The sequence below is a fragment of the Carettochelys insculpta genome, chromosome 15 (assembly GCF_033958435.1).
Source record: "Carettochelys insculpta isolate YL-2023 chromosome 15, ASM3395843v1, whole genome shotgun sequence".
Lineage (NCBI taxonomy): Eukaryota > Metazoa > Chordata > Testudines > Carettochelyidae > Carettochelys > Carettochelys insculpta.
In genome coordinates, this window is record NC_134151.1 from 34,683,141 (window position 1) to 34,698,726 (window position 15,586).

The 15,586-nt window shown below is 51.0% G+C and overlaps 1 protein-coding gene across 4 annotated transcripts in view; it reads right to left on the minus strand.

Moving 5' to 3' along the window:
* LOC142021107 (LON peptidase N-terminal domain and RING finger protein 1-like) overlaps window positions 1–15,586 on the minus strand; it is a 52,931-nt gene that overhangs the window by 10,805 nt on the left and 26,540 nt on the right. For 2 of the 4 annotated variants that reach the window (XR_012647596.1, XM_075009570.1), the window contains exons 10-13: window positions 9,413–9,575; window positions 8,772–8,918; window positions 7,781–7,967; window positions 6,890–6,949 (exon numbers count right to left, since the gene is read on the minus strand). Coding sequence is in view for 3 of the 4 variants with exons in the window: in XM_075009570.1 (XP_074865671.1) it covers window positions 6,912–6,949; window positions 7,781–7,967; window positions 8,772–8,918; window positions 9,413–9,575 (535 nt within the window). In the remaining variant the exon portion in view is untranslated. Of the gene's footprint in view, window positions 1–3,539; window positions 6,950–7,780; window positions 7,968–8,771; window positions 8,919–9,412; window positions 9,576–15,586 lie in introns of those variants that run through there. The other 2 variants (XM_075009569.1, XM_075009571.1) reach the window with 2 other exon arrangements.

Sequence of the window (15,586 nt, forward strand, 5' to 3'; positions counted from 1 at the left end):
AGCAAAGGAACTCCCCACCGTACAGCGACGTGAGCTTGTAAAATCTTTAATGATAATGTACTAACCAGCCATTGCTGAGCCGCTGTTCTCCTTGCGAGGCTGAGAGGCTTGTGCCCTCTCAGCCGCAGGGCCGACCAGGCTCAGGTTTCGACAGCAGGCGAGAACCCAGCTCAGTGGTTTGAGCATTGGCCTGCTAAACCCAGGGGGTGCGAGCTCAATCATTGAGCGAGCCCATTGAGGGCTCTGGAGCAATTAGATTGAATAACTAAAAATAAGGGATGGTGCTTGGTCCTGCCAAAGAAGGCAGGGGCCTGGACTTGATGGCCTCCTGAGGTCCCTTCAGCTCTATGAGGGAGAGAGAGAGGGAGGGTGTGTGTGTGTGTGTGTGCAGCATCCTCACACAAGCATGAGACCTGCCCCACCTGTTGCCATTGTATTATACTGGGGGTTGCCCATTTCTATGGCAGTTCCTTGCAAACCCCCTTTAGCCGCCCTCCCCCGTGAGCCTGCAGCCCAAGCAGTGTTCCCACGTGTAGCTCACTGGCCATTCTGCTCCCAAAGCATCAGCCTTGTTTGTCCTCTTTTCCCACTGGACAGTACTGGGCCCAGCTGGAGCATTTAGTGGGAGGTTGGCTCCTGGAACAGACCCATCCCTCCTCCTTCTGGGCAGGACGGTCACTACAGGGCTGTGGGCATGAGCAGCGGGTGAGGGGAGGGAAGGCAGGTCTGTCCTGTCCCTTCTTCAAACCTCTCCACCTGTGGACTCAAGCCCAGTCCCCACCCCAGGTTACTGCCCCAGCCCCTGACTCATCCCCAGACTCCTTCATGTCCCCCCTCCCTGCAGTGGCATGACCCCAAGCTCCCCGGATGGCCAGTGCAGCCTCAGCCACAACGTCCAGGGTGGTGAGGCTGCCATGCCTCAGCCCTCCACAGGCGCCTGGAGAAGCTAGGCAGTTTTTGGGATGGCAACACCTTCCCTTGCCCACATTACCCACTGCCCATGGCAGTGGGCACTTAGAGGGTTGACCATTGAACTAACCCCCAAAAGCCCCAACTCAGCAAGGGACAGAGGTTCAGAGGCAACGTGGGGGTGACTCACACTAGGGCTTGCTGAGCCGACGCCTGAGGGAGCACGTGAGTGGAGGCTTTTGCCCCTTCTGCTCCAGCCCAGCCCGCCAGCAAGCAGAAAGCCTCCTGCAGCAATGCACCACACCGACCAGGAGCAAGTGCCCCAGGGACGCTGCCTTAGAAACATGCTGTGGCATGAAGGATTCGCCCACCTTCGTGGAGTTTCCTTCTAAGCCTTTGACGATTGCACACCAGGTTCCTGCTGTCCCCAGTGGCTGGGCAGGAAATGAGTCCTGGGCCAGTGCTGCTCTCTGCAGCAGGCAGGATGGGAATAAATTCCTTCCCCTATTTGGTTGTTGGACTTTGTGGGTGGAGGATTCCAAGAACATCCCCCCCTCCTTGGGGAAGGTGTGAGCACCTGCCAACAGGTGCACTTCTCCTGGCCCTTTCCCAAGGGAGTGCTTGCTGGAGGGCTCTTTGTCAGCCAGCTATAAGCTGCTTCTCATGATTAGGGTCCTACCACTTTCATGGCCGTGAAAAATCAATCACAGCCCGCAAAGTAAGTCCTTCCCCGTGAAGCCTCCTTGTTCCTAGGAGCACCTCATCACAGGGGGCTTCCTAGCTCCAACGGGGCAGTGGAAGGAAGGACTTGTCCCTCCCCTGCCAACTGTTCTGATGGACGGGGGACAGAGCAGACCCACCTTTGGGTGCCTCTCCCTGCTGCAGGACGTTCTCTGGGACTGGGCAGCTATCCAAGGTTCCTGCCTCTGAATGCAGGCTGTGGGGGGAGGGGCTGAGAGCAAGTATTGTCCCTCCCAAGCCGGCCAGAACAAGTGGTGAGGAGACCTTGGCTGTGGTTCCCCAACAGCACCGGGAGATCAGACCCACTTCCACCTCTTGGCACCTCCTGAGGCTGCAGCATGCTCTGCGGTGGTTGGCCTCAGCATCCAGCCCCCGAGGCAGCACAGAAGTGAGGGTGGCAATCCCATGCCACCCCTCCCCACAACAGGTTTGCAACCTCCATTCCCACTCCCTCATCTGCTTCTGGGTCAGGAGCCGCCTGGAAAAAATGTAATTTACCAGTTTTCAAACCTTATGACGATGGACTTGGTCCCACAGCTGGTGCCATGATGCCGAAGAACCCAGCTGGAGCTCAAGCCTGCCACAGTCACGGGCACAGAGGGCAGGTGAAGGTGGGCCAAGTTCCATGAGCTGGTGGGTCAGTCTGTCCCTCCCACTGCTCCCTGCCCTCGCTGGGCAATGCACGCCCCTGCACACAGACTGCCGTTCCCGCCGGCTGCCATGCAGGGTGCTGAAGGCACAGGGAAGCTCCTGGCACACGCCCGCCCGTATTCATGGCACAAGAGCTCGGGCAGCTGTTTGGTTCTACAGCACTGGCTTAGGCAGCTGTGGGGATGCTGTGGGCGGTGGGGGGGGGGCTGCCCAGCACCTGCACATCTCGGAGCCCCTTGGGTGGAACCAGCCAGAGGCCCTGTTTTCCAGCAGCTGAACTCAGCCCAGGACACCATCAGCCTTGAAAGCTCTCTCCTTGTGCCAGGGGCCAATAACGACAGAAAAGAGCACTGACCTTCTGGCTCCTTCACCCTCCGCTTGTGACTCCTCCCACACTAACCCCAACCTGCGGGGAAGGCTGGGACAACCCCCTTCAGCCTCGCCCTCACCCTGTTCCACCCTTGCTCCAACTCTTCCCCTGGGCTTGCCCCTGCAGCATGGCCCAAGGGTTGTGGTGGGCATGGGTCTGGCAGCAGGAGCTAGCTCCCACTCACCAGCAGTGGTGGGGACTAGGGAAGCAGTGACAGCTGCAGCCTGATGTGTTCCCCCAGATGCTGGCTGCATTGTTCCACTGCCCCTGCCACTGAGTGCTGGGGGGAGGGTTAGGGTGCAACCCTTGCTATGGACACCAGGACCCCACTAATCCCCCAGGCCACCTAGAGGCCCTTGTCTCTTCTGCCCACAGCAGCGGGAGAGCCAATGTGCCCATTCACCCATGTGCCCTGTAAGCTGAGTGCCTGGGCAGCCACCCAGGAGAGGTTCAGGCACTGCCCAGCTCATTAGCAGAGCGCCTACAGCCAGCAGCGTTTCTATTGCTGGTGCACATCCACACAGGCCTTGGTGCACATAGAATTTATTCTGTGCATGGATGGGAAAAACAGAGGGAGCACTGCCCCTCCCATCCCTGCTGCATCACCCCTGCTTCGTACCAGCCTTCATACTTCCTCATTCCTTCAACCTCCCTCCCTCCCCATTCTTCCTTAGAACTCACCCTCTCACCATGTCCTTCTCTACTGCCAGGGCTGGGTCCACACCAAGCTGTGGCCACTTTAAGGCAGGACTGTGACCATCCCACATCGCTGTCAAAGCCTTGGCAAATACGCAAGTCTTCTGCTCAAGCTTACAGAGAGGGTCTCACAGGGAGGAACCAGACCCATCCCAGTCAGCAGTCGAACAGGCACAGCACAAAACCCCTCCTTTATTTTCTGTGCCAATATGCAACATTTTGTCCAAAAAGGAAAAACCAATTCACAAAAATCCAAACTGACTTCATGCCAATGGGCGTGACTCTGACGAGGCCCCACCCCTCGCAGACGTGGAAGGAGAAGCAGTTCCAGCGGTGACCATCCATGGGGCTTGCTCAGGTCTGCTACACGGCAAAGACTGAGCAGTAACCTCCAGAGACTGTCTCACCACACCTTGCCCTCTGCTGCCCAGAACAGGAATGACACAAACAAGGTAGGTCCCAGGAAATGAACAAGGTGCAGGGAGAACATGCTGGTCAGTCAAATCCACAACTTGGGGCCACTGGAAGAGGTGGTGAATAGAAGCCAAAGTGCTTGTGGGCTTCCAAGCAGCCTGACATGGTCACGCCTACCACAAATAAAGTAAAAGAACGGCACTTCCCGCAGTTCAGTGGAAAGAACGTACTGTGTTCGTCATTGGCCTTCAGACTCTTTTGGTGTTTCCATTCCCAGCAGCAGCAAATCCCTTCTGTAATATTTCCCAACCCCTCAGCCTGCCTAAAACTCTGGGGTCCCCTAACAAGTCAGCCCCAGCCCCTCACTCCCAGCCATCCCAGCACTACAGTCACCTTCAGGGATCCCGATGGGCCCAGGCCTGTGGTATCAGGAGCAAAGCAGGAGGAGAATAGCCAAGACTGGGGTGAAGACAAAACTCCAGCTGTGACCCATTCCTGTTCTGTCTCCAACTGCTTAGGAATGGCAAACCACAGCTAATCTGGACTGTCCTGCCCCAAGCAAGGCACTTTGTGTGGAAGAAGAGAGTCAAACTCCAGCACTGGAGACAAGGGGGGAAAGGCAGGGGAACGGAGGAGACCAAGGCAACACAGGCATAAGTGGCTGGAGATGCTTTCCTTTCCTGCTTGGTAAAATCACATGGAATACTGACAGATGATAATATGAACCATTCTGGATCAGAGGTAACGCATGAGACCATCTGTGGGTATAAATGGGCATAGCTAAGGATGGAACCCAAATGGAACACAGAGATAGAGTTTCTCAAGTCCCATCTTGCTCTGGGGGCAATAGACAGGGTAGCCTGGCATAGACGGATCTCTCCCAATAGCACATGGAGCCCCAGTTGGTAGCTGGAGCAGATGGGAAAGGCAAGAATAAGATCTTGGCCATCTGTAACCCAGTGACTGAGCATCCTTTAAATAAAGAACTAAATTAAATTAAACCCAGCTTTACAAATATGATATTGTTGAGGGAGAAAATTCTATGTCTAGGGGACATGACAGCAGTTTTCAAGTACCTAAAAGAGTGTCCCAGGGCGGAGGGAGAAAAATTGTTCTCCTTGGCCTCTAAGGAGTAGGACAAGAAGCAATGGGCTTCAACTGCAGCAAGGAAGCTTTAGGTTGGACATTAGGAAAAACTTCCCATCTCTCAGGGTGGTTTAGCACTGGAATAAATTGCCTAGGGAGGTTGTGGAATCTCCATCGCTGGAGATATTTAAGAATAGGTTAGATAGACATCAGGTTAGATAGGTTAGATGGTCTAGACGGTGCTTGGTCCTGCCATGAGGGCAGGGGACTGTACTCAATGACCTCTTGAGGTCCTTTCCAGTTCCAGTGTTTATGTAATTCTATGGTAATCCACAGAAAGGGCTACAAAGTCCTATATGAGCCTCATTTCCTCTATATTTCATCTGATTTCATTATCTAATGTGACAGAGAGAAACTAGTCACAGGCACTCAGACACTTTCTTTCCTACTACTGAGATGTTTAGATCCACACCAACCTCAGTATCACAACTTATCACCAACTAGAAGAATCCTAGACTCTCTCATCTGAACTCCTCTGCATTTCTGGAGGTTTAGACACAAAGCCCCAGACCCAATCCATCCTTATTGGTTTCATTCCCACATTGCATCCAAAACTGGAAGGACCTTGTCTTCTGACTGATGTTCAAACTGCAACGAAAACCTCAGCACAAAAGATTTCAGCTTAAAATGGAAGTACCACAAGAAACATAGATCTCAAGATTTCTACCACTTAAGGGCTACGTCTACACTAGCACACTACGTCGAAGTAGCCTATTTCAACATAAGAACATTGAAATAGGCTACTTGGACGCGTATCATCTACATGTCCTCCAGGGCTGGTGCCGTCAACGTTCAACGTCGAAGTAGCGACGCAGAATGTTGAAAGGAGCCGCCCTGGAAGTAAATGCGGAGCGTCCACACACACAAGTGCTCCCCGTCGAAATAAGGGGCCAGCAAAGCCCCAAGCCACTCCCTTAAAGGGCCCCTCCCAGACACACTCGGCCTGCACAACATGAGATCCACAGAACCGACAACCGGTTGCAGATCCTGTGAACACAGCACGGACCCCCAGCTGCAGCAGCAGCAGCCAGAAGCCCCGGGCTAAGGGCTGCTGCGCTCCGTGACCATAGAGCCCCACAGGGGCTGGACAGAACGTCTCTCAACCCCTCAGCTGATGACCGCCATGGAGGACCCCACTATTTCAAAGCAGCGGGACGCGGATCGTCCATACACGCCCTACTTCAATGTTGAACGTCGAAGTAGGGCACTATTCCCATTTTTGGATGGGAATAGCAATTTCAATGTCTAGCCACCTAACGTCAATTTCAACGTCGACATAGCACACAGCGCGTGTAGATGCGACAGGTGCTATTTCGACGTTGTGCCAGCTACTTCAAAGTAGCCAGCTAGTGTAGACGCACCCAAGATGTCAGAAATCTCATATAACAATTTGTGGGTCAAATCATTTGAAACTCTGATGCTTTTAAATCCAAACCTTAATGATCTGACCCAGACACAGAACCCTAGCCTAAACCCAATACAGATCTAAACATGGCCTCAGATTGTCTATGCCTTCCTCATTACATAGCATTCCTCTGACAACAGATGGGATCCTAGGTAGGAAGGACTCTGAGTTTTTACTACAGCAAATTCTTTCCCATGAATCTGTATGGTTGGACTCACCCATAAGAACAGGGTATAAACTGATCACCATATCTGGGGCCCAGAAGGAATTTTCCCCAAGGCTCAGATTTGCAGAGACCCTGGGGAGTTGTCACTTTCCTCTGCAGCATGGGACCCAAGTCACTTAAAGGTTTAAACTAGCATAAATGGTGGATTCTCTGCAACTTGAAGTCTTTAACCCACGAGTTAAGGACATTGGTAACTCAGCTAGTGGTTAGGGGGTCTATTTCAAGACAGGGGGAGTGAGGTTCTATGGCCTGCAATGTGCAGGTCTAATCAGATGGTCCCTTCTGACCTGAAAGTCTATTAGTCCATGAGAAAAAGGTGGCCAATCCTTACCAAATCAATGCAGCAACTTTTCTTAGAACTCCCAGGCTTCATTTGCAGGCTGCTGCTGCCCTACATTCAGGTACCCAAACCAAAGTAGAGAAAACAGCAAACCTGAGAGACAGGAACCTAATGAACTGGGTACATTAAAATAGCAAGTTTGTGTTGGCTTGAGATTTTGGGGTGGGGGGGTTGGGTTTTTGGCCACAAGTGGAGATTAGAAGCAGAACTGTGAAGATCAGATTATTTAACTGAATTTAACTTAATTCTCTTTTTTATGCTATCAGATCAAACACATGATTAAAAACAGCAACTATAATGCCCAGGAAGCCACTGCAATCTCTCTCTTCCTCTTACAGCCCTCCCAATCATTTCAAACCCTTTTCACCACCAAGTGTGCAGAGTCCAGGGCAAGCTAGCTGGTGATAGCCATCCAGCACATTAAAGAGCCCAAAACACCAAGATTCTGCCATTCGCTTCTGCCTGCCCCTTAGAAAGATTTCTCCAGGACACCAAGAGCTTGGCCTGTGGCTTCAGTTCACAGAGGCAACCAGTGTCCTTAACCTGGTCCCATCTTTAGACTTACTACTTTGATTAGACCTAGTGAGATGCTCCTAAATCCCCTAAGCAGCTTACTGAGACTGCATGGATGGTGTGGTATCATTAATGGACCAAGGACTCTAGCAACGACTGTATATGCTTGCCAGCTCCATTCGCTGGAGAGGTTAGTGCACAGACAGTGCCAGAGTCTGGTGTGAAGATGACAGGACAATAAAACCATGGAAGCCAAACACAGAAATACAACAAGCAATGGTGTGTCCATCCCACCCCGCCTGGCCCTCCCAAAGAAAGTGCTGGGTGAGTTAGCAAGGTGCCCGCAACAGCCTGAATTTTAGATCCTGCCTCTCGGGCTGAGGTCTGCGAGTGGGTGGCTGTTTTCATGGTGCTGCAGAATGCCGGTGAGGATGTGCTTCAGCTGGGTGAGGCGAGCTCGCAGCGAGGTGCTGGCAAACAGCCGGAGCTGGTCAGATGGCTCAAGGGGCAAGATGGAGATCAGCCACCAACACCAAGCTGGTCCATCTTTGGTGGCCTGGGTGGGAGAGTAGAAAGCCAGGGTTCAGAAACAGGGTGTGGGAGTTCCCACTGGGGCCTTCGGGCACTCTTACAACACACAAACATTTGAGCAGAAAACAGCCTCCCCCGTGGTTTGGCTCAGTTGTGTGGAATACAAACATCCCTCCACCCAGCTCTACTAAGGTACGTTGGCCTGACCAGCAGACCTCCCTGCTGCTCCAGTCCTGGGCTCCCTGCACACAACCCAACCAATGCACCTCACTCTCCACCTGCAGCGCCCTTTGCCGCTCCTGCCACCAACACCTGTGCTTGTTCCTCTGGAAGGACAGACATCAGCTTCATGTCCATTAGATTCAGAAAAAGCAGAGGGGATTCAGAGTGATTCAAGCTAGGGAGAATCCCTCACAGCGAGAGGCCAAAGGAGTTCCGCCTGTGTAGCTCATCAAAGAGAAATCACCGAGGAGCGATTTCATGACAGCCCCCTCCGTGCCTGCACGGAAGCACCTCCGCAATGGAGCAGCGCAGGCAGAGGCATCTTGAGACTGAATGGCTGCAAGATGAAGTCTGCTGCATTCATATGTCAGTTTTTAGCAATGCACTAGCTCCTGAAGGAACACGGCAGCTCCTCCTGCGCTGGGAGACCGAGACGGGATGTTTTGCTAACGCAGACTCTGCTTCTGCCGTGGGGCTCTGCGTGATGCAGAAGCTCAGATTAGACCAGAGGATCCAAATCCCCTTTTGGCCTTTGCAGCTGTGGAATCTGTATTTTCTGTTTCTAAGAAGGCAGCCCTAGAAGCCTAGACAGGGACTCTCTCATTACCTGGATATCCTCTTCCTTCTCAGGCAGGGGGCCACGGTGCAGCAGAATCTGTCTCAAGGCAGTGTCCCCTTGTTCACAAAACCTCTGCGCCTGCTGGTAGGTGCATTCGTGCAGACGCTGCAGTTCAGCCAGCTCATCCCCTTCCACCTGGGCAGACGAAAGCAGCATGGAAGGAAGAGTGCAGGAGAGCACACAGGGTGGGGGGAAAGATCCATGGGAGGGAACACGGCAAGAGAGAGGGTTTAGCTCAACTGGTTCAGTAACACAGTACAGGTAGTCACACCCACCCACACCACTGGTGAGCTTTGCAGCCCGCAGCAGGGAGGGGATACCCTACAGCACAGAGGTGGGGACAACCAGTGAGGCGCTGGTAAAAGGAGGCTATCTGGGTGAAAGGCCTGATGCTTGTTCATGGAAACCCTGGGACGTAACAAACAAAGCAGGCAGGGATGAGCTGGCAGCAGATGGCTGGAGCGAATGGACCTTTCCAGCCACAGAAACGCACCTCGAAAAAGCATTCCCACGCACTCAAATTCACGGTTCTGGGATTGGCCCACTGCAACCAGTGTCCGTCCTGCAAAATGACCCCTACTGCCCCCCGCTGGGCATTTATACAGCTGTCCTCCAAGCTCTGCTCTCACCTTCTCGTCCTCCAAGTACTCGATATCAGCAGTGTTGTAGCCATCTCTTTGTCCCCGTCTCAGCACTCGGAACCGACGCCTTCCAATCGTGTCCACCAGAGACCGCCCATCGGGCAAGAACTCCATGTGCTGGATCTCCAACATGCAGCCATAGTCTGCAAAACTGGAGGGGATTGGGAGGCGGGGACAAGCTTAGGCGGGAGAGCTGCTTTCCACAACCAAAGGAAGAAGAAGCCCCAGTAACCAGCGGGATGCAGGCCCTAAACTCGGGGAAAATCCCTGTCAGTCTTTGATTCCCTCCACTAAGCCAGCCACATCCGCAAGGGAGAGATTGCTCCAGTGCCCACAACACCAAATTATGGACAAGATGCACTACTCGTGCCTATGGATATGTTCTACTCAGGGCTCTTCTGCATCACTTCCAGAGGCCTGAGCCTTTCCAACCCTTGCGACGCAGGAGGCAGTCCACCATCTTCCTCCCTGTGTGGGGGTGGGTGGGTAGTGTGTGTATTTGGAGCTTGTCGGAGCTGCTGTGAAAGGAGGCAGACGGGTGCCACATGGACGGGCTGGGGTAGGTTGTCAACTGTCAGTAAACACACAGCCAGTCTGTAAATGAAGAGCTAAAATTGGGCCTAGCCATAAGAGTGTTTAGGTATCAGTACAAACCACCAAGCTCTGCGGTGGAGCTGAGGAGTCTTGTCCCCTGGGCCTTGGGGAGAGCACTCCACCACAGGGCAGCGGCTGGGCAGGTGCAGAGGGGGGAATTCTCCCAGTGGGGGCTCCCTCCGACCTGCAGCTGGCTGGAGGGGGGCAGCTCTTCTCCGTCTCTGAACTCTTCTGTAGCATCACTAGCGCAACATATGGATGGGTGCTATCAGGCTACCTGCAGTGGGGAAGGGCAGATGATGGGGCATGGATGGCCGGCCGGAGCACATGCTCCTCTCCAGTAAGTCACAGCAGGGCAGTCACTTAAATATAACAAACAAACTGTCCCCTCCTACGCTGGCAGAATTATTGATGGTTAAAAATAGAGCCAGAAAAATGACTCAAGCAATGGTTGTGGCTGCTGCAACATACGATCACAACCTGGAGAACTTGGAGGATGTAGATGTCACTAGTAAGTAGATTAAACTAGCACAAGAACGCTGCTGTTGTGATGGCTGAATAAAAAGCATTGAATATTGTGAATGCATACATGTTATTTATTTGTTCCCATAACATAAAAACTAGGGGTCACCAAATGACATGAACGAGGAGCAGGTTTATAACTAGCAAAAGGAAGTTTTTCTTCACACAGCGCAGGGTCGTCCTGAGGAACTCCTGGCCGGGGAGGTTGTGAAGACCAAGACTTTAACAGGGTTCAAAGAAGAACCACATGAAGCGGACAGGGAGCTGCAGATAGGGGAGTTTAAGAGGGAGAACAAGTGATCCTGCTGCTGCAGAAGCTACCAGGTGGGAGCACTGGCTTTTGGGGTGAGTGAGTGTGCTCAACTGTTTGAATATGAACTGCCATTTTGATTTCAGGTGGGTCAATTTCAGTTTCTGTGGCAGCTGGGACTGCCTGCCTGACTTTTGTTCCCTTGATTGGCCTTCCCCTGTGTGACTCACAGGGGGAGGATCTGACCCAGGTCAGGAGGCTTTAAAAGCCAGAGCAAGGGCGACCAGGGGAGCAAAGTGGACAGGAAGCTGTAGACAGGGGAGTTTAAGAGGGAGGCCTACAATGGTTAGGAAGACCCGCAACACCTGTGCCACCACTACTGCTGTCTCCTCAACCTGTGCCTGTAGCCAGACAGACTGCGTGACCATGGATGCCTCCACCCAGATCCTGGTGTGGCTTTGCAGGGACTGTAGCTTGCAATTCCCACACACTGATATCCAGGCTGGGGGGACCATCCAGTGCGAAAGGTGCCTGCTGGTGGATCTCTCAGGCGACAGGTGGAGGAGCTACAGGAGGAGGTGGCCAGGTTGAGGAGTATCCGACTCCATGAGCAGTTCCTGGACAGTATTCATGTGGAGACAGCTGAGGTAACTGTCCCAGTACACAGGACAGCTGATAAACCACTGGTGGAGGAGGAGATAGATCAGGGTGGACACTGGCAGCTTATTACTTCTGGCAGTAGGCAGTGTTCCACCCCTGCTCAGAACCCTCCCACTGTGGTACTAGGAAACTGTTACGCTGTACTTGATACAGGAGACAAAGAATCGCCCCGTACAGCAGAGGAGAAGCCTCGTACCCCCAAGGCTGGGAAGTCTGCTGCCAGCACTGCGAGGAGGAAACGTAGAGTAGTGGTGGTCAGGGACTCTCTTCTGAGGGGGACGGAAGCACCCATCTGTCGCCCTGACATTTCATCTCGGGAGGTATGCTGCCTGCCTGGGGCCCATATCCAAGAAGTTACGGAGGCGTTGTTGAGGATTATCAGGCCCTCTGACTACTATCCCATGCTTCTCATCCATGTGGGCACTCATGATACTGTGAGGTATGATGCTGAGCAGGTCAAGAGTGACTTCAGGGCTCTGGGGGCACGGGTGAAGGAGTTTGGGGTGCAGGTGGTATTCTCCTCAATCCTGCCTGTCAGTGGTAGGGGCCCAGGCAGAAACAGGTGCATCCTAGAGGTGAACGCCTGACTTCGAAGATGGTGCTGCCAGGAAGGCTTTGGCTTCCTTGACCACGGGATGCTATTCCAGAAAGGACTGCTGGGCAGAGATGGTGTTCACCTTTCGAGGAGGGGAAAGACAGTATTTGGACACAGACTGGCTAACCTAGTGAGGAGAGCTTTAAACTAGGTTCGACAGGGGAAGGGGAGCAAAGCCCACAGGTAAGTGGAGAACATGGAAACCTGAGTGATGGATCAGAAATGGGAGGCAGCATGGGCAACAACATCAGAGTAAAAAGAGGGTCAGGGCAAAACAGGGAGGCAAGATCAAATCAATATCTTAGATGTCTATATACAAATGCAAGAAGTATGGGTAATAAGCAGGAAGAACTGGAAGTGCTAATAAATAAATATAACTATGACATAGTTGGCATCACAGAAACTTTGTGGGATAATACACATAATTGGAATGTTGGTATTGAAGGGTACAGCCTGCTTAGGAAGGACAGACAGGGAAGAAAGTGGGGAGGTGTTGCCTTATATATTAAAAATGTATGCACTTGGACTGAGGTAGAGATGGATGTAGGAGATGGACATGTTGAGTCTCTAGATTAGACTAAGAGGGGTAAAAAACAAGGGTGATGTCCTGCTAGGCGTCTACTACAGGCCTCCTAGCCAGGTGGAAGAGGTGGATGAGGCTTTTTTTAAACAACTAACAAAGTCAAGCAGGGCCCCAGATTTGGGGATGTTGGGGGACTTCAACTATCCAGATATATGTTGGGAAACTAATACAGCAGGGCGCAGACTATCCAGTAAGTTCTTGGATTGTATTGGACACAATTTTTTATTCCAAAACGTTGAAAAAGCTAGCGGGGGAAGCTGTTTTAGATTTGATTTTAACAAATAGGGAGGAATTGGTAGAGAACTTGAAGGTGGAGGGCAGCTTGGGTGAAAGTGATCATGAAGTCATAGAGTTCACAATCCTAAGGAAGGGCAGAACAGAAAACAGCAAAATAGAGATAATGGATTTCAGGAGGGCAGATTTTGGTAAACTCAGAGAGCTGGTAGGTAAGGTCCCATGGGAAGCAAAACTGAGGGGAAAAACAGCTGAGGAGAGTTGGCAGTTTTGCAAAGGGACATTATTAAGGGCCCAAAAGCAAGCTACCCCGCTGTGTAGGAAAGATAGAAAATATGGAAAAAGACCGCCTTGGCTTAACCAGGAGATCTTGCATGATCTCAAAATAAAAAAGGAATTGTATAAAAAATGGAAACAAGGAAAAATTTCAAAGGACGAATATAGGCAAACAACACAAGAATACAGGAGCAAGATTAGAAAGGCTAAGGCACAAAATGAGCTCAAACTAGCTACAGGCATAAAGGAAAACAAGAAGGCTTTTTATAAATATATTAGAAACAAGAGGAAGACCAGGGACAGGGTAGGGCCATTGCTCAGTGAGGAGGGAGAAATGGTAACAGGGAACTTGGAAATGGCAGAGATGCTTAAAGACTTCTTTGTTTTGATCTTCACTGTGAAGTCTGATTAAGGAATGCCCAACACAGTGAATGCTACTGGGAAAGGGGTAGGGTTAGAAGTTGAAATAAAAAAAGAACAAGTTAAAAATCACTTAGGAAAATTAGATGTCTGCAAGTCACCAGGGCCTGATGAAATGCACCCTGGACTACTCAAGGAGCTGACAGAGGAGGTATCTGAGCCTTTATCTATCATCTTTGGAAAATCATGGGAGACAGGAGAGATTCCAGAAGACTCGAAAAGGGCAGATATAGTGCCCATCTATAAAAAGGGGAATAAGAATAACCCAGGAAACTACAGGCCAGTCAGCTTAACTTCAGTGCCAGGAAAGATAATGGAGCAGGTAATTCAAGAAATCATCTGCAAGCACTGGGAAGGTGGTAAGGTAATAGGAAACAGCCAGCATGGGTTTGTAAAGAATAAATCTTGTCAAACTAATCTGATAGCTTTCTTTGATAGGATAATGAGCCTTGTGGATAGTGGAGAAGCGGTAGATGTGGTATACCTAGACTTCAGTAAAGCATTTGATACGGTCTCTCATGATAGTCTTATCAAAAAACTAGGCAAATACAATTTAGATGAGGCTACTATAAGGTGGGTGCACAACTGGCTGGATAACCGTACCCAGAGAGTAGTTCTTAATGGTTCTCAATCCTGCTGGAAAAGTATAGCAAGTGGGGTTCCGCAGGGGTCTGTTTTAGGACTGGTTCTGTTCAATGTCTTCATCAATGATTTACATATTGGTATAGAAAGCACGCTCGTTAAATTTGCAGATGATGCCAAGTTGGGAGGGGTTGCAACTGCTTTGGAGGATAGGGTCATAATTCAAAATGATCTGGATAAATTGGAGAAATGGTCTGAGGTAAACAGGGTGAAGTTTAATACGGACAAATGCAAAGTGCTCCACTTGGGAAGGAACGATCAGTTTCACCCATACAGAATGGGGAAAGACTGTCTAGGAACGACTACAGCAGAAAGGGATCTAGGGGTTATAGTGAACCACAAGCTAAATATGAGTCAAAAGTGTGATGATGTTGCAAAAAAAGCAAACATGATCCTGGGATGCATTAACAGGTATGTTGTGAACAAGACACGTGAAGTCATTCTTCCGTGCGCTGGTTAGGCCTCAGTTGGAGTATTGTGTCCAGTTCTGGGCCCCACAGTTCAAAAACGATGTGGAGAAACTAGAGAGGGTCCAGAAAAGAGCGACAAAAACGATTAAAGGTCTAGAGAATGTGACCTATGAAAAAAGGTTGAAAGAATTGGGCTTGTTTAGTTTGGAAAAGAGAAGATTGAGGGGAGACATGATAGCGGTTTTCAGGTATCTAAAAGGGTGTCATAAGGAGGAAGGAGAAAACTTGTTCTTCTTGGCCTCTGAGCATAGAACAAGAGGCAACGGGCTTAAACTGCAGCAAGGGAGGTTTAGGTTGGACATTAGGAAAAAGTTCCTAACTGTCAGAGCGGTCAAACAGTGGAATAAATTGCCAAGGGAGGTTGTGGAATCTCCATCACTGGAGATATTTAAGAACAGGTTAGATAGATGTCTATCAGGGATGGTTTAGACAGTACTTGGTCCTGCCATTGGGGCAGGGGGCTGGACTCGATGGCCTCTCGAGGTCCCTTCCAGTTCTAGTGTTCTATGAATTCATGAAGGTTGGGTCCATCAATGGCTATTAGCCAGGCTGGGTGGGAACGGTGTCCCTAGTCTCCATTTGTCAGGGGTTGGACACGGATGACAGGAGAGGGGTCACTTCGGTGATTGCTTGTTCTGTTCACTCCCTCTGGGGCATTGGCATTGGCCACTGTTGGCAGACAGGACACTGGGCTAGATGAACCTTTGGGCTGACCCAGCCTGGCTGTTCTTATGTTCTGTTTTGTCCTTCGGAGCCATCTTTGTATTACATAAGAATGTGTCTGTAAAAAAGTTTGGTTGTCTGTAATATTTTTTCCCATCTTGTCCACAAAAATCATTTTCAGCGGTTGGTAACCCTGCTCGGAGGCGCTTCCTTTCCGCATCCGCCGAGCCTCTCCAGAAACTCCCTTCACTGT